The sequence below is a fragment of the Solea senegalensis genome, unplaced genomic scaffold, assembly GCF_019176455.1.
Source record: "Solea senegalensis isolate Sse05_10M unplaced genomic scaffold, IFAPA_SoseM_1 scf7180000017765, whole genome shotgun sequence".
Taxonomy (NCBI): domain Eukaryota; kingdom Metazoa; phylum Chordata; class Actinopteri; order Pleuronectiformes; family Soleidae; genus Solea; species Solea senegalensis.
This window is the reverse complement of record NW_025322517.1, coordinates 32,045-55,180: the sequence shown is the minus strand read 5'-3', so window position 1 is coordinate 55,180 and position 23,136 is coordinate 32,045. Positions and strand designations below refer to the sequence as shown.

The following is a 23,136-nucleotide window of genomic DNA, read 5'->3' as shown; positions in this document are numbered from 1 at the left end:
TCACTGTTACGCACACGCCAAACCAGTCATTTTAGCTGCTGCTCCTCTGCTGCCTCGTGTGGTCACTGTGTGTCACTGAGGTTAATCTGAACGTTGAACACTGAAGTGACAAAATCAGACATTTGAACTTAGTGATGGAGGCAGCAGCAGTGTGTGTGTGTGTGTGTGTGTGTGACAGTGAGATAAAGACGTGATCATGTGACGAGCTGCAGTGTGTGTGTGTGTGTTGTGTGTGTGTGTGACAGTGACATAAAGACGTGATCATGTGACGAGCTGCACAGTGACATAAAGACTGATCATGTGACGATCAGTGTGTGTGTGTGTGTGTGTGACAGTGACATAAAGTGATCATGTGACGACTGCAGTGTGTGTGTGTGTGTGTGTGTGTGTGTGTGTGTGTGTGTGTGTGTGTGTGTGTGTGTGTGTGTGTGTCCACATGAAGCAGTGTGTGTGTGTGTGTGTGTGTGTGTGACAGTGAGATAAAGACGTGATCATGTGACGAGCTGCAGTGTGTGTGTGTGTGTTGCAGGGCTACGATCACAGCTACTTCTTCATCTACTCGTTCATGAACGACCACATGAAGCATCACGCCAAGTATCTGAACGCGTGAGGGGCCGTTGACCTTTGACCCTCAGCTGCAGCAGGTTCTTCTGAACATGAAGACTTTTCTTCATGTTCACAATTAAAGCTTTGAATTTTCACTGCTGTGTTTGTGTTATTTTTCTTTTTCATAATGAAGTCATGTGTTTGTGATCAAATAAAAATGTGCGGCTGCGTTTACACACCAGACTTTTACTGATAAAGTGATAAGAAATACAGTGTGTGTGTAAATACACACACACACACACATGGATATAGTCACAGCAGTTAAAGGGACATTTCATGCGTTTAGCTCAGAGCTGCTGTTCAACACGTGACAGTAAACGTCGACACAAATAAAAAAATAAAAGCACAGACATTTATGTACAAACATACGATTGTGTTCAGCAGGATGTTTACACTCACATTAGTGTTGCTTCTGTTTGGATTAAAGGTGAATTCAGTGTCATTAAATATCTGATATAAAACGTTTAAAGTGCAGAAACACAGAAAACACGCTCAGCTACATTTACAAGTTAAAGGGACAGTTCAGGGGTTTTTAAGTGTGATCGAATGCACTGTGAGCGCCCCCTGCTGCTCAGAACCAAACCCACGTCAGTTTAAGTCTTTGTCTCAGTGTGAGACAGACGTCTGTTAACCACTCACTCTCCCACACACAAGAGCTGCTGGTCCTCTGCTGCCTCGTGTGGTCACTTTGTGTCACTGAGGTTAATCTGAATGAAGATTTTTAAAAGCTGTATTCATTTAATAAGACATTTGAACGTAGTGATGGAGGCAGCAGTGGATCAATAACTCCTGTGTGTGTGGTTTACGAACTTAAAGGTAAAAGTTGTCCGTAAGTTTCCGATGTTAGCAACTCGAGGTGACGCTTGTTTTCTCCCAAAAGCTGAACTTTCCTTTTGACAGACAGTTAAATGTGAAATAAACCTGAAAAAATGAAAATAAAAAACATCTAAGATGTAAAAATATCATGGAAGTGGTTTCATTTTTTCTAAAGAAACTTACATTTTAAGAGAATAAAGTCAATTCTTTTTAAATATTTAAGTAAAACTTGTTTTTTGTTTCCTGATGAAGTTAAGACTCAATTATTGCCTCCATTTTAACTTTGGTCTTTTAAACGTAAACTGACAAAGAGTCTCGTGTCTGTTGGTGAGTTAGACGACGATCCTCTCACTGCGATAAAGTCGCAGTGTCGGCCGTCTTTGTTTACACTCCGTGTTTGTCAATAAAATCTTTGTCAATTTAAATAATTACAACACTATAAAAGGAGCACGCTGTTGTTTTTAGACAGAATTTTAAAAACTGTGTTAGTGCGACAAACCAGAGTCTTTACTCATGTTTGTGTGTGTGCCATGGAAGCCCTGCCCCTTCTCTGCATACTGGAAGCCCTGCCCCTTCTCTGCGTAATGGCCTCAGGTCAGGAGTTGTGGTCGACCAGAGCCCCGACTGTGATGCTGACCTTCAGAAGACCTTTCTCCTCCAGGACGTGGTGAGGAAGACACAGTTTGTCCTGAGAGACAGGCAGACAGACAGCGAGAGAGAGGGACAGACAGGCAGACAGAAAGACAGTGAGAGAGAGACAGACAGAGACAGAGGTCGAAATCATCACAGTTTAGACGAAAACGTCAAACATTTGTCACATAAGGCCATTCACTCATTCATCTGTGACTCCTCCTCCTTACTCTGATCAAGCTAACAGCAAAGCTAGCATGTGGAGTTCAAAGTTAAGCTAACAGCAAAGCTAGCATGTGGAGTTGAAAGATAAGCCAACAGCTAAGCTAGCATGTGGAGTTGTAACAGGTGAGTCAGCAACGTGTGGATGTGAGGCTCACAGCGCCCTCTGCTGCTTCACATGTGTCACTAAACAGTCTGATGCACTTCTTCACACTGATTCAAACTAAATGATTGTGAAAATTGCAAAAAAAAAAGGTGTTGAAATGAGTTTAAAAATCGCAAATTTGAAATAAATAACGTTACAAAAAACGTCATTACATGACATCCTTGGTTTCTGGAGGGGGCGGGGCTGTTTTTGTTGCAAGAATGTTTTTTCAGATTCAAACTCACTTTCTTCACTCAATCATCACACACACTTTCTTCACTCAATCATCACACACACACGTTCAAAACCCGTCATAAAGCAGCAAATAAACGCGGTAAATAAAAACTTTTACAGAGAATAAATCAAATTCTCATTTATGACGAAACCTTGATAAGGACGTGGGATTGTAATCCTGAAGACCACAGAGGTTAATCTGAAAGTGTTAATGAAACAAACAGGTGTCAGGTTTCTTTAAAGGTGCAGTGTTCAAAATAAAAGTATTACTTTGCATGTGGTGCTAACGCAGCGTTAACGACAACTTCCTGTCTGACGTTAAATCAGATTTTTCTAAACGATTATTCCGTAGTTTAGTTGATTTGGTCACGTAAAGAGAGTGACGCAGATTAAATCCACAGACTTAGTACTTTCACGCACATCATCGTGTCCGACGTCAGGAAAAAAACAACACAGAGAAAACACCATGGAAACATGTGATCATGTTACCATGGTTACACTTCAGAGTCTTCCAGGCGTAAGCAGGTTTAATTTAAGACCTATTTAAAGGCACTTTACTCAAATTTAAGAGCATATTCACACGACTCGTCAGGTCTTAATCCAGGATTCTGGTTAAAAAAACAGTTTGCTATTTGAATATTCTGCGTTAATATTAGTCAAATAATAACGGGACTAGTTAAGCTTTGCTTCTCCCGCGTTCCCTTTCGGTTATGTATATTGTGTGAACCGCACTGTTATGTGATGAGTGATCTAAATGTCATGACCGAAATAAACAAATAAATAAATAAATAAATAAAAATAAATAAATATGCAAATCAGTCCAGCACACGAGCGAGATGCATTCAGGGAACGTCGTAAATGTGGTCAAAGACTCGCTGCTGCCACCCTGTGGTAACAGATGAGGATTAAACATTTGTTTTATTTCTTTTTTTATTTGACAATTAGACACAGACTTTTCGTAATCCATCATATAATCTAACACTCATCATTTCATCCCTAATCAAGAGTGAAAAAACCTTCATATCTGTGCTTAATCTCCATTTAAACACTCAGATTATAGATTATTTTGAATCCTCTGTTTCTGTTTTTATGTCTGAAGAAGAAGAAGGAGAAGATAGGAGGGTGGGGCTAGTTTGTCGTCACGGTTACGTGAGCTCGCTCCACGTGTACGCCAAGAAGAGCAGAACGAGGCAGAGGACGTGAAGCAAGCTCGAGCCAATCACGTCCCAGATCTGCCAGGCAGGGGGCGGAGTCTGAGTGGTGACCGACACCAATGAGGGAGTCTTTGACACCGCGGAGGGGGCGGGGCTGGGAGTCGAGACGGACTCCTCCCGTTTCCTGTGTGGACAGTTCGTATCCAAGGCAACCAGTGCCTGAAGCGTCCTGCGCAGCGGCTGCAGGCGACACTGGGTGATGTCATACGGAGAACACAGGGACGACTGGCGCCCCCATGAGGAAGAGAGGGGGAGGTGCATGGAGGAGGAGGAGGGATGAGTGGAGAGGAAAACAGAGGAGGAGGGAGGAGATAAGAAAACAAGGAAGTGAGGCGATAAAAGAGGATTGAAGAAAAGACAGGAGAAGATAGAGGAGGAGGAGAAGAAAGTGTTGATCCAGCAGCAAAGTGAGAAGAGAGACAAAGGCAGGAGGTTAAACAGTGAACACAGAGGTCAGAGGTCAAAGGTCAGAGCGTGAGCTGATGAGTCAATGAAGCGAGGGAGGAGGTGAGGTGGCTGATGGGAAAGCCAGTGCAGTCAGCAGCGTTAGCATGTTAGTTCACTCTAGCAGCCTTTAGCAGAAGCGGTGTGTGCGTTAGCAACAGTTAGCAGCACCGCGGTGAAAACAACAGAAAAAACAAACAAACTTAACTGCGATAATTGTAAAAATCGTAAAAACACAAGTGGGCGGAGCCTTTACTCTGTTGGAATCAGTAACTTTTGACCTAATGTTAGAAATAGAACTTTAGTGACGTCGACGTCAAAACGTGAAAACATGAATCTTTTATCAGATCCGGGTTCAGGAGTGACTGAATGATGTAGCGCCCTCTGGTGGTGGGTTCAAATAAATCACTTGGACTGTGGTGGGAAAATGTCGTTACTCACCGACAATTCACAACACAATTATAACAACGGAAGCTCACTGTCAACTTACTGCGAATTATCGCGATAATTAATAAAATCGTATAATTTTCCGTCAAAACAAAGAAAAAACTAAACAAAATTCTGTTAAACTTCATGATATTGAATGTCAACAGTTCCCTGGAAGACAGGTGGCGCTGTGAGTGACTCAGCACAAACTGCAGGTTCTGTCTGCGAGTGACTCGGCACAAACTGCAGCTTCTCTGTCTGCGAGTGACTCGGCACAAACTGCAGCTTCTCTGTCTGTGAGTGACTTCTGTCTGAGAGTGACACAAACTGCAGCTTCTGACTCGGCACAAACGGCAGCTTCTCTGTCTGAGAGTGACTGCAGGTTCTGTGCAGCTTCTGTCCTGCACAAACTGGGCTTCTGTCTGTGAGGACTCAGCACAAACTGCAGCTTCTGTCTGTGAGTGACTCGGCACAAACTGCAGGTTCCGTCTGTGACTGCAAACCAGACTTGCACAAACTGCAGGTTCCGTCTGTGAGTGACCTGGCACAAACTGCAGGTTCAGAGTGACTCCGGCACAAACTGCAGGTTCCGTCTGTGAGTGACTCAGCACAAACTGCAGCTTCTGTCTGTGGTGACTCGCACAAACTGCAGCTTCTGTCTGTGAGTGACTCAGCACAAACTGCAGCTTCTGTCTGTGAGTGACTCAGCACAAACTGCAGCTTCTCTGTCTGTGAGTGACTCAGCACTTTTGTTTGCTAGACATTCAGACGATAAACAGTGACTGTGATGGAGGAATGCCACAGGCAGTGATGACTCAGCATTAATGTCCACATTAATGAGTCAGCGTTAAAGCCATGAGAACAAAAATGCTGAAATATAAATGTATGTTTTTTTAAACGTGGTTGTTTGAGGAGCGGAGACAGAACATGATCTCTCACAGAGAAAACCAGTGATTTTAGCTGCTGCTCCTCTGCTGCCTCGTGTGGTCACTCTGTGTCACTGAGGTCAATCTGAACAAAGGATTTCAAACACTGAAGTGACAAAATCACTGGTTTTCTCTGTGGACTTTGGTGTGAGAGAGTGAGTGTGTTACTTGAACAGATGTACCTAATAAAGTGGCTAAATGTCAGTACCTCACACAACCACAAAACTATCCCTTTAATCACATGACATTGATTAATGACATCATCAGCCTTGGTCACACATCTGTGATGTCAGAGTGGGAGGAGTCACATTCTGATGACCTGAGGGTGTTTTTTTAACCTTCACACTGACCTTTAACCCATTAAACGACGCTAACGTGAGATATTTACGTTGTAAATAGTGTTCAACGTTTATGGGTTACGACGGTTTAAATTTCAGTGGAAAACAGTTTCTTGAAAAAAAGAGTTGTGTGAACGTAACGATGAAACAGAAACAGTGTGAAGGTTTCACGCCCCAGGTCAGCGAGGCGTGGAGGCGGAGTCAGGTTTCTCAGAGAGGCGGGGCTTACCTCAGGAACGCCGATCCTCCTGCAGGCGTCCAGGAAGCTCTCCACGTTCCTGCGACACTTGGCCATGCTGAGTTTGGGCTGAAGGAAGAAAACACGTTAAAAACACACAAACATCAAAAGGTCAAAGGTCAAAGGTGTGTGGGTCGTACCACTGCGGGGGAGGGGACGTGGATGCTGCCCACCGAGCGAGGGCGAATGTGATTGGCCAGATGACAGAGGACGACGCCGTCCATCAGAGACGAGCCCAGGTCCTCGGGGAGGACGACCTTCAGTCTGCTCTCGATGCTCTGAGGTCAAAGGTCAAAGGTCAGGACACACAGAGAGAGAACCTCATTCGTCATTATTGATGATGATGATCAGCTAGTTGTTGATGATGGGTTAGTTATTGATGATGATCAGTTAGTTATTGATGATCGGCTAGTTATTGATGATCAGCTAGTTATTGATGACGATCAGTTAGTTATTGATTATGATCAGTTAGTTATTGATGACGATCAGTTAGTTAGTGATGACGCTAGGTTATTGATGACGAATCAGTTATTGATTCAGATTTGATGCTATTGATGATGATGTGTTAGTTATTGATGATGTGATCAGTTAGTTATTGATGACAATCAGTTAGTTATGGATGACGCATCAGTTAGTTACTGATGACGATCAGTTAAGTTATTGACGCTGATCAGTTATTGATGATGATCAGTTAGTTATTGATGACGTTAAGTTAGTTATTGATGACAATCAGTTATTGATGATGATCAGCTAGTTATTGATGATGGGTTAGTTACGATCAGCTAGTTATTGATGATGAATAGATCAGTTAGTTATTGATGATGATCAGTTAGTTATTGATGTATCAGCTAGTTATTGATGATGATCAGTTAGTTATTGATTATGATCAGTTAGTTATTGATGACGATCAGTTAGTTAGTGATGACGCTAAGTTAAGCTATTATTGATGACGCATCAGTTAGTTATTGATACTCCATCAGTTATTGATGACGATCAGTTATTGATGATGATCAGTTAGTTATTGATGACAACGGGAAGTTATTGATGACGACCAGTTAGTTATTGATGACGTAATCAGCTATTGATGATGATCATCAGTTAGTTATTGATGACAATCGCTATTGATGATGATCAGTTAGTTATTGACGATGATCAGTTATTGATGATGATCAGTTAGTTATTGATGATGATCAGTTAAGCGTTGATGACGTGCTAAGAAGTTATTGATGAGCATATTATTGATGACGCATCAGTTATTGATGATATCGCAGTTGCTATTGACGGACAATCAGCGTTATTGATGACGACGTTATTGATGATGATCAGTTAGTTATTGATGACGATCAGTTAGTTATTGATGACAATCAGTTAGTTATTGATGATGATCAGTTAGTTATTGATGACGTTAAGTTAGTTATTGATGACAATCAGTTATTGATGATGATCAGTTAGTTATTGATGACGATCAGTTAGTTATTAATGACAATCAGTTAGTTAGTGATGACGATCAGTTAGTTACTGATGATAATTGAAGCTGCTCTCACGTCTCTCAGTGTCTCCATGAGCTCCAGCTCTTCTCTCAGCTGCTCCATCTTCCTCCTGATAGTAAACTGAGGATCCACAGACTCCAGACTCTTGTGGCTGCGCAGGAAAACTGCAACACACACACACACAAACAAAGGTTTCATTCATTCTCTCTCTCTGTCACTACGTCGTGTCTCCTCATGGTGGTGCTGCTCACATGAATGAGGTTAAAGCTGTGCAGAAGTGACCTGACTGAAGAAGAGGGATAGTCCACCTTCATGAACTTTGTTTGTTTCTCTATGTTGCGGATAAACAGAGACTTTTTACTTTGTTGTTGTCTTCACGTAGACATGTGTCACTGGTCACTGTGTGAGCGATTATAACACAATCATTGTTACAAACACACACAGCTGATGTACATGTGAATATGTGTAGTTCCACTCAAAGGCCACAGGAGGAAGTCTTTGTAGAGGAGCTGGAGTTGTTTCAGCGTGGTCACCTGACCACCACTCTGGTCACATAACTTTGTTTTCTAAACAATTTGTTTGTGCAGCTGCGTGACATTAAATCACTATATTTATACTTTATTCATATTTAACCCTGAGGACACAGAACATTTATTCATAACTCTGTTCCAACATGGGAAATAAAGATTATATTATATCCTTGATTTTAACAATGTGTAAATATATATATATTTATCTTTAATTTAATTTATTAGAGTAGAAAAGTAAATTTTCTAGTTTAATTGTCTAATTTACTTACATTCACTTTGTTATTTACATAAATAACATTTTTACTTATTATCTAATAATAATAATAATAATAATAATCTAACGCGTGTTTTCATGTTCATCATCTTTACGTAAACACGCTCACAGAAGAGTCAGAGATTAAAATAATCCCAGGTCAAAGGTTAGACGTACCGCGGCCGTGCACGCCTCCGTCGTCATGGCTACACCGTGTATCTCTACGGAGGGGTGTGGCCTGTAAGAGGGGGGAGGATTCGAAAAAGGAAGGAGGAGGCGAGCAAGGCAGCGAGGGCGGAGCTACGAACAGGTGGTGGGAGTGGTCAGAGGTGCGTGTTGGTGTGCGGGGGGCGGAGTCACCGAGATGAAAACCAAGGAAAACAAAGTTCATTCCACGAAAAAGCGTAAAAAAATGTGTCCCGTAGAAAACACCGACATCACCAGAACAAAAGTCAACGAGCGAGCAAGAGCGAGCAAGAAATGATGAGTCATGCAGGAAGACGAGGATGAGTCAGCAGAAAACAAAGAAAAAAAGGTGAAAAATCAAAAGTGAAAATGAACGACGGAAAAAAACATATAAAATATTAGTTTTTATAATGTGACAGTTCCTCATGTTAGCATCACATTAGTAACATGTTAGCATTGTGTAAGCTTTATGTTTCCTTCGTGTTAGCACCATGTTAGCGTCATGTTAGCTTTTAGCAAAACTTCACACAGCAGTAAACATTAGCAAACAAATGCTGGATGGCTGCTAGCTGCTAAACAAAAACAAACAGAGCTGGACTTTGTTCTGATTCTGTTCAGTGACCACGACTCAAACCCTGATCCCCCGCGTAACTCACCTGAGCGAGGCTTCAGTCCAAATGGTGAACAGGACGAGAGTCTGACGGCCGGGGGGACGTCTCCTCGCTGAGAGGACAGAGGACAGAGGTTTTACTTAAAATGAGACCAAACGTTTATTCAAGTAAAATCAGGTCCAAAAACAGCAAGTCATTTTAAAATGAATAGTTGAATTGAAACATTACAGCTTTATTTAAAGTTTGAATAAGAAGCTAAACAAAGTTCATGGATGAAAACAGGAGCACAGATGAAGTTTATTTAAGTGATAAATAAACCAAAGAATTTTCTGGATTTACGTTTGAAAACACGTGATTATTTTGCGACTCACAGTGAAGGGACATGAGGGACGCAGAGTGGGCGGGACAAAGCTGCTAAAGTACATTTACCTTGATTGACATATGCCACTCATACTCCCGATACGCAAGCTGGGCCTGAAACCTGGCTTTGTCTAGAATCATCTGTCTCTTCCTCTGGAACTCACATCCTCCTCCTGCTCCTCCTGTTTCTTCTTCTTCTTCTTTCATGAGCTGCTACAGAACGCAGCGACGTTTAACCCTTAAATATTAATATGACTCTAAAATGTCCTGTAGCACTTAAAGACGTTAACTTAGAACTCTACCATGAGGACGAGGAGGGGACGGAGACGGCGTGTTAACGGGGAACCTTCAGGCGTGGCCTGAGATCCATGACAGTAATAAGATGTTGATGTGACTGCACATACTCTACCTGAGCTGTGGTGGCGCTGTCCTCACTGTCCTGACCACTGTGGACACAGAGGACAGTGAGTGTGAGGAGGTTCATTTATAACTCTTCTGTCATGTTTGATTTCAGTGATGAACGTCAGTCTTACTTGAGTGACTCGTCCACTGTGACCATCTCCACAGGATACAGTCGGACTCCAGTCACATGGTCCTGTTGTGAGGAAACTCTGACACACAAACAACACAACAACAGCATTATTGTTATTGTGTTACAATAACAACCACAACAAGAAGAAGTGTGCTCTCTACAGCAACTTTTGGATTTTGGATAAATCAGTGTTAAATCAATGTTAAGTCATTGATAAATCAGTGTTAAATCGTGGATAGATCATTGTTAAATCTTGGATAAATCAGTGTTAAATCAATGTTAAATCATTGATAAATCATAAATCATTGTTAAATCTTGGATAAATCAGTGTTAAATCAATGTTAAATCATTGATAAATCTTGGATAAATCATTGTTAAATCAATGTTAAATCATTGATTAAATCAAATCATGTGTTAAATCATGGATAAATCATTGTTAAATCAATGTTAAATCATTGATAAATCAGTGTTAAATCAATGTTAAATCATAGATAAATCATGGATAAATCAGTGTTAAATCTTGGATAAATCATTGTTAAATCATTGATAAATCAGTGTTAAATCATGGATAAATCATGGTTAATCACCTGCTGGGCTCCTGCAGCAGCTCCACAGCTTCTTTCAGCTGGTTGATCATGTCGATGTGGAGCTCTGTGCCCACTGTGACCTTTGACCTTTCAACACACAGAAAAGACGTTAAAGAAAAAAGTGAAAAACAAAGATCAGAGATTTTGATTCCTGATCAAACTAAACTCACGTTTGTTCTGTTTGCCACGAAGAGTCTTCTTCTATCCTGAGAGGCTCATCAAAGTCTGCTGCTGCACGACCCTACACACACACACACACACACACACACACACACACACACACACACACACACACACACAGACAGATGAACAGCTGCAGCTCAGGGACATCACCACTGCCGACACAAACAATTCCAACTCTTGTCGTCAGTAAATCATTAAATTAATTAAATATAATCATTAAACAACTCTCAACAGCCCACACAAAAAAGAATGAATTGATGAATTGAAAATGTTCACTCTCCACACACACACACACACACACACACACACACACACACACACACACACACACACACACTGCTGCCTCCATCACTGAGCTCTGTTGTCTGATTTAAATTAAATCTAAATTCTGCATTAGTAAGTCTTTTGTGACGGATTCAGGGCTGGTCATGTTTGCTGCCTTCTCTGTCAGGTGGGTGGAGCTGTGGCTGAGTGAGTGAGTGAGTGAGTGAGTGAGTGAGTGAGTGAGTGAGTGATGCAGAACACCTGCAAACAGCTCATGAGGCTATTTAAGCAGACCTGCCACAGATGCTCTCCCTCTTCCTCTGCAGACAGACATTTTGGTTCCTGTTTTGGTTTAAATATTTGATTACTTTAATTTAATTAAAATATGTTCAATTATGTTCAGATTATGTGTGGTCTCCCCTTTTCACTCACATACGTTGAGCCAGGTTGTGACACTTTGTTCAGATTAACTTCAGTGGCACAAAGTGACCACACGAGGCAGCAGAGGACCTGCAGTTAAAACCACTGGTTTTCTCTGTGGACTTTGGTGTGAGAGAGTGAGTGGTTTACAAACGCTTCCAACATTGAAAAGTAAAGTAAGTGACTGTGTCATTCATTCATTCATTCATTCATTCATTGCTGAACAGTTACCTTGATGTAGCTGATGAAGCGAGAGTTGAGAGCAGAGTCTCTGCAGCTGAACTGATCCTTCAGAGCTTCCGTAGGACTCTCCTCGATCAGACGCACAGAGTCACAGTTTGTGTCCACTGAAAAACACATGAGTGGGACACATGATCAAGGACACGCCCCCTGAGAGACAACCAATCACCAAACACCCTCAAGTGTTTTATAGAAGAAAAGATGTAAAAATACTTCAACCCTGGAACATGGATGTTTTCATGTCACAGTGACTTTCAAAGACTTTGATGCTAAAATACTTTGACCTGATTAAAAACTGATTAAAGTCTATTTTAACTGTGTCTCTGAGGAACTGTGTGTGTGTGTGTGTGTGTCTCTGAGGAACTGTGTGTGTGTGTGTGTGTGTGTGTGTGTGTGTGTGTGTCTGAGGAACTGTGTGTGTGTGTGTGTGTGTCTCTGAGGAACTGTGTGTGTGTGTGTGTGTGTGTGCAAGTGTGTGTCTCAGGAACTGTGTGTGTGTGTGTGTGAGTGTGTGTCTCTGAGGAACTGTGTGTGTGTGTGTGTGTGTGTGTGTGTGTGTGTGCAAGTGTGTCTCTGAGGAACTGTGTGTGTGTGTGTGTGTGTGTGTCTCTGAGGAACTGTGTGTGTGTGTGTGTGTGTGTGTGTCTCTGAGAACTGTGTGTGTGTGTGTGTGTGTGTGTGTGTGTCTCTGAGGAACTGTGTGTGTGTGTGTGTGTGTGTGTGTGTGTGTGTGCTGAGGAACTGTGTGTGTGTGTGTGTGTGTGTGTCTCTGGGAACTGTGTGTGTGTGTGTGTGTGCAAGTGTGTGTCTCAGGAACTGTGTGTGTGTGTGTGTGTGTTGTGTGTGTGTGTGTGTGTGTGCAAGTGTGTGTCTAGGAACTGTGTGTGTGTGTGAGTGTGTCTCTGAGGAACTGTGTGTGTGTGTGTGTGTGTGTCTCTGAGGAACTGTGTGTGTGTGTGTGTGTGTGTGTGTGTGTGTGTGTGACTGTGTGTGTGTGTGTGTGTGTGTCTGTGTGTGTGTGTGTGTGTGTGTCTCTGAGGAACTGTGTGTGTGTGTGTGTGTGTGTCTCTGAACTGTGTGTGTGTGTGTGTGTGTGTGTGTGTGTGTGAGTGTGTGTCTCTGAGGAACTGTGTGTGTGTGTGTGTGTGTGTCTCTGAGGAACTGTGTGTGTGTGTGTGTGTCTGAGGAACTGTGTGTGTGTGTGTGTGTCTCTGAGGAACTGTGTGTGTGTGTGTGTGTGTGTGTCTCTGTGTGTGTGTGTGTGTGTGTGTGTGTGTGTGTGTGTGTGTGTGTGTGTCTCTGAGGAACTGTGTGTGTGTGTGTGTGTGTGTGTCAGGCTGTGTGTGTGTGTGTGTGTGTCTCAGAGGAACTGTGTGTGTGTGCAAGTGTGTCTCCGAGGAACTGTGTGTGTGTGTGTGTGTGTCTCTGAGGAACTGTGTGTGTGTGTGTGTGTGTGTGTGTGTGTGTGTGTGTGTGTGTGTGTGTGTGTGTGTGTGTGTGTGTGTGTGTGTGTGTGTGTGAGGGCTGGTGTGTGTGTGTGTGTTACCTGTCAGGGAGCTGATGTGTTCAGTAGAGTCGTCTTTACTGAGTCCTTCCTCTTCTGTGATGTGACTCATCGGCACGTTGAGACTCAGACTGTCTTCATCTGACGGCTACGACACACAAACAACAACAATGAATGAATGAATGAATGAATGAATGAAATCAATGACTAACTTTAACAATCACTTTTTTAAACTCAGATTTAATCAGCTGATGAATGAATGATCACATTAATCACCAGTAACAAAACCAGAGCATAAAAACAAAGTCATCCTTGACTTAAATTCATTCCCTGGTCGTTAACTTTAACTTTGACCACCATAACGACTAGTAACCAGATAATGAGCCGTTCTCTACATCCCAGCACTACCTTAACCTAACCACACACTGTGTCCTCACCTGAATGTGATCCCCATAATGTGAGTGACACACACACACACACACTCTCTGTACCTCAGTAGCAGACAGTCTCTTGTCTCCGTTGTCGCTGCCGACTCCTGAGTCACTGTCCTGCTTCTTCTGCTGCTGCTCCATGTCCTCCACACTGCACACACACACACACACACACACACACACACAGAAAACAGGTCACACACACTCACAGGAGACACCAGCACGTGTGTGTGTGTGAGCTAAAGAGAGAGAGCGAGCAGAATCATAGCTCCTCCTCCTCTTCTTTAATAGACTCAGAACAGGGCTGTAAGACATTATTTTCATCTTTCAATGACTTTCTTCTTCTTGTGTTGTTCAGTAAATGTCAGAAAATGTTGATGATGACGTCCACAAATGTCTTGTTTTTGTCCACAAACAATGAGTTTGAATAAATTCTTTGTTTTATGAAGCAAAGAAACAAGAAAATATTCACATTTAAGAAGCGGAAAAATCCCATTAACTGGTTTAAATTATAAAAAAAAACACTCAAATGGATTAATCAGTGATTAAAATAGTAGATCATTAATTTCGAAATCAATAGTTGTTTCCACTCTTCGTGAAAATACAACAAACAGTAGCTGTGGATCTGTGTGCTTTTATTTTGGCGGGGCAGCGTGTCAAGCAGTAGCTGTTGATCGGTGTGCTTTTATTTTGGCGGGGCAGCATGTCAAACAGTAGCTGTGGCGCTGTGTGCTTTTATTTTGGCAGGGCAGCAGCAGTTTTTCTTTTTTTTCTTTCTTTGTTTGAATTGAGTTTTAAAAATAGCATCAGAGTTTCCTGTGGAGTCAGAGGAGAGTAAACGATGAATCAATCATTCAACACGATGAAGATGAAGGAGCTGAAGAGAGAGAGAGAGAGAGACAGACAGACAGACAGACAGAGAGAAGAAAGAACGACAGCTGAAGAAAAAAAGGACAATCATCATCAGGAAGGAGCGTTTGTGCTCCGTGAGAATGGAGAACCATTTTGGGGGGGCGGACAGAACAGAGCTCACACTCACAGAAACTAAAACACATTTGTTTTCAACTTTGAAATTCTTACTGTTAAACACACAAAACCACTCACTCTCCCACACCAAAGCCCAGAGAGAAAAACAGTGATGTCAGCTGCTGCGCTGCTGCCTCGTGTGGTCACTTTGTGTCACTGAGGTCAATCTGAACAAAGGATTTGAAAAGCTGAAGTGACAAAATCAGACATTAGAACTTAGTGATGGAGGCAGCAGCGTGTGTGTGTGTGTGTGTGTGTGTGTGTGTGTGTGTGATGTTAAAATCACTGATTGTCTCTATGTGGGAGAGTTTCTGATCATACAACATCATCTGGTTATTTTTGAGGTTTGAGGAACGATGTTTGTTTTCTCGACGGAAGAAAAACATTCTTGACTGTGGAAATAATACTTGATGAATGAATGAATGAGACACTGACCTGCCGGTGCTGGGTCGTGACAGGCTGAGCCGCTCTATGACGGGCAGGTAGAGTGAGTCTGGCATCTTCTCACAGCGACACGCCTCAATGCTCAGATACTTAAATATGTGAACTTTACCTTTCAAACAGATCTGAAAAACAAAAGAAACATTCAATGAGTCTCTTTAAATCCTGCCAGATAATGAGCCGTTCTCTACATCCAAGCACTGCCTCTAACCTGCCAGATAGTGAGCTGTTGTATACATCAGACTGACTGTTACGCACAGACATTATTCCAAAACAAAGTTACACAACAATGTTTTCTACTATTTGACTTGTGATGGATGTAAACCTGCAGGGGGCGCTCTGACTCACCTGTTGAGGATTTGGTTTTCTGATGAATGAAGAGTTTGACGCTGATGCAGAGCGTTTCTGCGTGTGTGTGTGTGTGTGTGTGTGTACACACCTGTGCAGGTGGACTCTGCAGTGGGTTGTTCTCTAACTGCAGTGACTGCAGCTGCTTCATCGTCCTGAAACACACTGGGACGGTGGAGACTTTGTTACAGGAGAAGTCCAACTTTACCAGAGGAAGATCAGCCAGTTCTGAGAGGGGGGGGGGATAAATCAACAGCTGTTATTTTCATATGTGTGTGTGTGTGGGAGTGTGTTTCACTTCCTGTGAGCTGTATGACTGTACACACACACACACGCACACACCAAACTGATTGTCAAATAATGAGCTGTTCTATACATTCACAAAGAGAATTGCCAAATAGTGAGCTGTTCTATACATTCACAAAGAGACTGATTGCCAAATAATGAGCTGTTATATACATTCACAAAGAGAATAATTGCCAAATAATGAGCTGTTCTATACATTCACAAAGAGAATAATTGCCAAATAGTGAGCTGTTCTATGGAGGCTTGAGTTGGGAAATCAAAGGCGTCTTAAACTAAAAACATGAATGAAATGAAATCATGAATAATGTCTCACTCACACCTGGTTCATCCCATAATATCAGCTGTTCATCAGAAATGTTTTTATGACAGAAATATTTGTTTTTGTGTCGATTATATTGCGACCTGGGTTGTCATGGTTACACAAACTCAGGGACTCCTCCCCCTCCTGTCACTCACCCTCGGGCAGAACACAGAGGAGGTTCCGCCGTACGTTGAGTTCTCGCAGAGCTTTGAGTCGACCGACGTGACGAGGAAGAGCCGTGATCTCGTTACAGCTGACGTCCTGAAGACGACAACAACACACTGATCAAGCGAGAGGTCACGAGAGGTCACGAGAGGTCACGAGAGGAGAAGAGGAATCGACTACGACCTGATAGTCATTTAAGAGAACACAGGTCAACAGAGACCAAGAAATCAGACATTTGAACTTCAATCAACAACTCCTCTGTGTGTGTGTGTGTGTGATGTTAAAATCACTGACTTCCTCTCTGGGCTTTGGTGTGGGAGAGTGAGTGGTTTGTGTGTGTGTGTGTGTGTGTGTGTGTGTGTGTGTGTCTCACCAGCTCCATGAGTCCGTGCAGTTGTGTGATGTTCTCAGGCAGACAGACCAGTTTGTTGTTGCTGGCGTTGAGGACTCTCAGAGGTAAACCACACAGACACGCGGGCAGAGAACACAGCTGGTTACGACTGCAACACACACACACACACACACACAACACAAAAAATATCAACAACAATTTCGACAACATGAACGTCACATTTATGAATTTTCTGTTTTACCACAGTCACTCAGCTGCCAGCTTAGCAGTTAGCTGCAGCAGAGCTAACAGGCTTTACATTGTTACAGTTTCATTGTTCAAAGACATGAAAGACACACACACACACACACACACACACACACACACAGACCTGAGGTTTAAGGAGGTGAGTGACTGCAGACTGATGACAGAGTCAGGGATGGTCCTGATGCAGTTGTGATACAGGTTTAGCGTTTCCAAGGCGACCAGGTGACAGACCTCTGATGGAACGTCACTCAGTCTGTTCTTTGACAAATCTGCACAAAACAAACACACACAAGTGTGTTAAGATCACACAATAACCTCCGATGAAGTTAGTTATGTAAAGAATCTACACAAACTCTCAGTGAATAAAATCTACGTCTTCCTCTCACTGTTACACAGGAAACCACTCACTCTCCCACACCAAAGTCCACAGGACTAATCTCCTGTGTCACACTAACGCAGTAACTAGAGGGTTAGAGAACCTGGTGACCTCTGACCCGGCTACACCCTAACATCCCAGACTCGGAGTGACTGACGCTGGATTTATACACCAGCGCCTCCTGCTGTCGTGTACGCACACTTCTCCAGATCACAAACACACACACACACACAGACACTGTGCTGGTTGTGATGATGTTCAGAGTTTAGTTGAGTTTGTCAGGCCTGTTATTAAAGCTGCTGCAGGGAGGAGACGCACTTCTCTTTTCCTGCTCAACCACAGGATGCAGCTGCACACGCACACACGCACACGCACGCACACACACGCGCACACGCGCACGCACTAACAATATTATCCCGCGTCACAATCTGGGTGAGTTTCTATTTGTGGGACATCGGTGGTTCAGTGGTGGAGTGACTCGTCTTTTAAACACAAAGGTCAAGGGTTCAATTCCCCGGCTGAGCTCGTCCACACTTCACCTCATGTGGTGAGAGGGTGAATCACAATGAGTGAGTGAGTGAACAGTGAAAACTGAACAAACATAATAACAAATGAACAACAGTTTGGACACATTGTGTGTGTCTGACGTTGTTTAGTGCAGGTTTGACCTTCCAGGCCACCGTAGGTACGAGTGTCTCACCATTCCTTTCAAAATAAAACATTTGAACGATGAATTGATTACTAAATTGATCGACAACTATATGAAGTTTTTTTCATGATTAAAACAAGACTTACGACTGTTTAAGCTTCTTAAATGTGAATATTTTCTTCTTTTTGGTTTGAGAACATCATCATTTCCAGGTTTGACAAATACCGATCAACATTTTTTAAGGTCTTCTGATATTTTATGGACCAAACGATTAATCGATTATGAAAATAATCGTTAGCTGCAGCTCTGTAAATATGTAACTTTATTAACGTGTTTGTTATGACATCGTTTGTGTGGAGAAGTTTGGATCTGTGTAAATCTCCACAGAGCTCCCCCTACAGTTCAGGAAGGCACGTTTTTAACAGCACTGACACTGCCCCCTACTGGTCATGTCAGGATGAACGTGTGAAATAACACTGTTTTTCCTCTGACAGACAGCAGGGGGCAGTGTTCTGCTTTAATAAGCATGGTGGCGCCCTCTCTCTCTGTGTGAAGACACAGTGAAGTTACCATGACAACAATAGGAGCCTTTCTGCATGGATGCAGAGTCACACACGTTTGTGCAAACATGCATGTGTGAGTCTGTGTGTGTCTGTGTGTGTGCGTGCGTGTGTTTTTCTTGGGGCAAAAAATGCATATTTAAAGCTCATCCAAGCGACTCAGGCTCCTAATATAGATGTTATTGTGTGTGTGTGTGTGTGTGTGCGACAAGAATGCTTCATGACCTATTTGTCGACCCACGTCAGTCTGCTGTGACCACACTCCAACTAGAGATGTGCTTTATAAGGTCTGTTTATGGGAGGAAAACACACACACACACACAGGTTTGTGCATCTACTCTTGTGAGGACTCTCCATTGACTTCCATTGGTTTAGGATCAGACAGCGATTAAAACCAAGTAAAGAACAAATGTGCAAACTGTTTACATTTCAAGTCTCACGTGATTTCATTAGTCTCTGGAAATTTGTGCAGAGGATACAGGAAATGGCAGATGAACAAGTGTTGGATTTTCAAAATAAAACGTGACATTCTTGTGAATATCAGTGAAGGAGTTTAAACTTTAGTGTTTAAAATTAAACATCATCTCCTCCTCCTGCTCCTCCTCCCTCGCCTCGCTCCATTCGTCTGTGAAAGTCACGTCCACCTCCTCCTCACTGTGACGACACGCTAACACAAGCTAACATGCTAACACCACAGCTGGAGTGTGTGTGTGTGTGTGTAGATGGTTGTTCATCTCTTGTCCTACTTTTCCTTGAGGAGTCTGGAAATTGGGGCGGACACACACACACACACACACACACACACACAGGGTGATGTCAGTCCAGGATGAGACAATATTTGGGCTACAATGATAACATGAGGGGGGAAATGAGGGGGTGTGTGCGTGTGTGTGTCAGCTGTCATGTGCAGGTGTGGCGGGAACACACAGCGGATAAACACACACCTCTGACCTCTGACCTAACACCACTGCAAATTCCTCACAAGCCTCAGTTTCCTGTCTGTGTGTGTGTGTGTGTGTGGTAAGTGTAAGGGAAGGAAAGAAGTGAGGTCGAGGAAGTGAGGGTGGTAAACTCACGGGGTATCAGCCACACATACGCACACACACACAAGCTGCTGGCCCTCTGCTGCCTCGTGTGGTGACTCTGTGTCACTGAGTTAAGTCTAAATGAAATATTTTAAAAGCTCAGACATCTGAACGCAGTGATGGAGGCAGCAGTGGATCAACAACTTGTGTGTGTGTGTGTGTGTGTGTGTGTGTGTGTGTGTGTGTGTGTGTGTGTGACGTTCAAATCACTGGTTTCCTCTCTGGACTTTGGTGTGGGAGAGTGAGAGTGTGTGTGTGTGCTGATCTGTGTGGTTCCAGTTAAAGATAAACATGAATAAAGGGTTTATTTATCAGTGATGTAGAAGAAGAATGTGTGAGAAAAGTTACTCAGCACTTCTGAACGTGTCTCCTAGCAACACGTGTGTGTGTGTGTGTGTGTGTGTGTTAAAATCCTCTCTTTTTATTCTTCACCATTTAAAGGAAAAACTATTTTTCTATTTTTATCTGATGTGAGTGAAGTGAGCAGAGGCGGAGGTCAGAGGTCACGCAGAGTAAAACACATTCCTGCAAAGTAATCTTATATAATTCATGTGTGTGTGTGTGAACATGGAGACAAACAGGCTGCTGCTGCTCCTGTCATCAAACCACAAACTATTATTTTCATCATTAATCACCTGAATGTTCATTTTCAACCATTTTCATCAGTTCTGTCACTGATGGAGGAGAAGAACAAGCACCAAGGAGTGGATTATAGATTATAGATTATAGATCAACACGACCAGTCCTCAGCTCTGACTTACAGAAGGTGTGACAGAGAAAAAGCTCTGACACAAACAGCCTCACTTTGTGTTTCACTACAAGTCCAGACTCGTGTTTGTGCTGATATGAAACTATGTTCAACTGTGTGTGTGTGTGAGCACTGATGACATCTCAGCTGTGTTTCCACCAAGCACGACAGTCCAGTCCACTACAGTGCAGTTCTGGTTCTAGTGTGTACAGACGCTAAAAGTGGAACTTCTCAGATCGGTTATTTTTTGGACACGTCTCAACTTTTTCACACAGTTGTGTTCCAAACTGAACTGAAGTCAATAACTAAGTGTGTGTGTGTGTGTGTGTGTGTGTGTGAGTGAGTGAGTGAATCACACACACACACACACACACACACACACACACACACACAGAAGTTGTTGATCCACTGCTGCCTCCATCACTAAATTCAGATTGACCTCAGTGACACAGAGTGACCACACGAGGCAGCAGAGGACCAGAAGCTCCTGCTAAAATCACTGCTTTTCTCTGTGGGCTTTGGTGTGGGAGAGTGAGTGGTTCACAGACAGTGAGACACAGACGTCTGGAGACATGAGTGGACAGTGTTCCTGGTGTCAGCAGCACTGCTCCCACTCTCTGTTTACAGCTGTGTGGCGATTAAAGGGAAGTGCTGGGGAACTCCAGAGCCCGGAGTCACTGCACAACCTCCACTCATGACCACGCCACCATCACAGGAGGACTGACAGACAGGCAGGCAGACAGACAGGTCCTGGTGCAGCTCTGTGTAAAAACACCTGTGAAGACTTTGTACTCTGCTGAAGTGAAAGTGGAGGGCTTGTTTTGTACTTTATTATTTATAGTCAGTGATGATGTCATCAACAACCAGACGGACACACAGACACTGGACCTCAGCACGGACACGAGGAAGAACAGGTCTGATCCCTGCGTCACATGATCACGTCTGTATCTCACTCTCCCACACCAAAGCCCACAGAGAAACCCGCGAGTTTAGCTGCTGGTCCTCTGCTGCCTCGTGTGGTCACTCTGTGTCACTGAGGTCAATCTGAACCAAGATTTTTAAATGTTTTTAAACTGACTAAAATCAGACATTTTAACTTAGTGTCTGTGTGATGTTAAAATCACTGATTTACATTTACATCACATGTGGGAGAAACTGAGCGTGTGAACCATGAACACCGTTGTTAGCAATACAACAAATTCCATGTTCCGACGACAAATGGAACACACTGTTAATGTCTTCCCACAAACTGATGTAAGAGTAAAGTCGTGGGATTCAAACCCACAACATTCTGGAGAAAACACGACCCGCTGACCCACTTTAGCACAGCAGAGAATGTCTCCGGGTGACACTCGCTAGATAAATCCCGCTTTTGGAGAAACAGAGAGAACAAGTTTATTTATAATTATAAAAGTTACACAAAGAGCTTAAAACTACGTGACGTAAAAATCATAAACATTCACAATTCTTCAGACGGAATTTACGAATTTATTACACACTTGTCATGTGTGTATGTGTGTACTTCTGGTTGTGGTACTGACTGTGGTTCTGGTTCTTACCTGCCTCCACGGTGTCGCTCAGGTCGTGGTTCACTGCTGACCGGGGGAACTCCTTCAGTTTCCGGCAGCTGATGTGGAGGACGCCGCTGGCCGCCGCCTCCTCCAGCGCGCGCTCCAAGCCGCGGTTCGGCGGCAGGTTGTGAGTGTGGTTCGACGGAGAGGAAGGAGAACCAGAACCAGAACCGAGCTGTGAGAGGAGAGGAAGAGGAGGAAGAGGAGGAGGAGGCGGAGGAGAGCGACCCGACTCCGCTCCGAGCAGCGTCGCCATGATGTCCCCCCTATCCGTCTGTCTGTCTGTCTGTCTCTCTCTCTGTCTGTCTGTCTCTACTGCGTCACTCTGTCGCTTTGATCCACGCGGTCAGCTAACGGTTAGCTCACGGTTAGCTCACGGTTAGCTAACGGTCAGCAGCGGAACACCGACTCCACCTCCGCGCCTTCAGCTTGTGCCGCCGCCGCGTCTCTGCCTCAGTCTGCGCGCGACGCGTCAAGCTGCGAAGTGTCGAGCGGCGTCACTTCCTGTTCTTCATTTTCAAAATAAATGTCAGCTAGCTTGCGAAAAGGTTACGTTTCGTGAACACACATCAACAAGAATCAAATATAAATACAAAAATACTAAGGAATTCTGTTTAAAACGAATTCAAGAATTAAATAAATTATTTGTTTCTTTTTTTATTTATTTATTTTTTATATTATTTATATATTTCAATCTCATTATGTCTTCAATTTTGAAGGAATGACCGCTCCGTTTCCGTTTGTTTTTTTTAATATCAATGGAACTTAGTCGGACAGAGACATCTGGTGGTCAGAGTCTGCTACTGCACTGTTCCATATTGAATATTGTTAAAAGTTAAAAATGTTTCACGTTCCTATAAAAATAAATAAAGTTATGATCTATGTGTGTGTGTGCGCGCGTCTCTGTGTGTGTGTGTGTGTGTTTACAGTGTAATATATCAGTATCAATTGTGCACATCTGCTGATTCAGGCTTGTTATGTAATCACGCGACTCAGCAATCTTATTCTTTCTCTTTCTCTCTCTCACACACACACACACTACAAATCACCACAATGACACATAGGACATTAACTGTTTTGTCAGCAGAACTGAATCAGAAGCAGAAAAAAATACTGTATATATATTTATATA

General features: G+C 43.0%; 2 protein-coding genes across 5 annotated transcripts in view; one reads left to right on the top strand and one right to left on the bottom strand.

Annotated features, from left to right (window-relative positions):
- Positions 1-701, top strand: part of esd (esterase D/formylglutathione hydrolase) — a 3,001-nt gene extending 2,300 nt beyond the window's left edge. Inside the window, exon 9 of the mRNA XM_044018932.1 lies at positions 530-701. Coding sequence (XP_043874867.1) covers positions 530-610 — 81 coding nt within the window. The 3' untranslated portion in view covers positions 611-701. The remainder of the gene's footprint in view (positions 1-529) is intronic.
- Positions 702-772: 71 nt separating this feature from the next.
- On the bottom strand, positions 773-22,612 carry lrch1 (leucine-rich repeats and calponin homology (CH) domain containing 1). Of its 4 annotated transcripts, none has more exons than XM_044018923.1 (19): positions 21,993-22,581; positions 17,140-17,284; positions 16,791-16,917; positions 16,408-16,513; positions 15,737-15,873; positions 15,292-15,422; positions 13,891-13,981; positions 13,442-13,547; positions 11,887-12,002; positions 10,959-11,029; positions 10,789-10,875; positions 10,203-10,280; positions 10,079-10,115; positions 9,355-9,421; positions 8,690-8,812; positions 7,784-7,893; positions 6,380-6,517; positions 6,231-6,308; positions 773-2,110 (listed from the first exon to the last, which is right to left on the bottom strand). In XM_044018923.1, exons 1-19 carry the CDS (start codon positions 22,258-22,260, stop codon positions 2,018-2,020), a joined length of 2,109 nt encoding a protein of 702 aa, XP_043874858.1. In that variant the 5' UTR covers positions 22,261-22,581; the 3' UTR covers positions 773-2,017. The 4 variants fall into 4 exon arrangements, with proteins under 4 accessions (XP_043874858.1, XP_043874859.1, XP_043874856.1 ...); XM_044018921.1 differs by lacking the exon at positions 773-2,110 and adding an exon at positions 3,452-4,092 and having other exon boundaries at positions 21,993-22,612; XM_044018924.1 differs by lacking the exon at positions 8,690-8,812 and having other exon boundaries at positions 21,993-22,578.
- Positions 22,613-23,136: the final 524 nt, after the last annotated feature.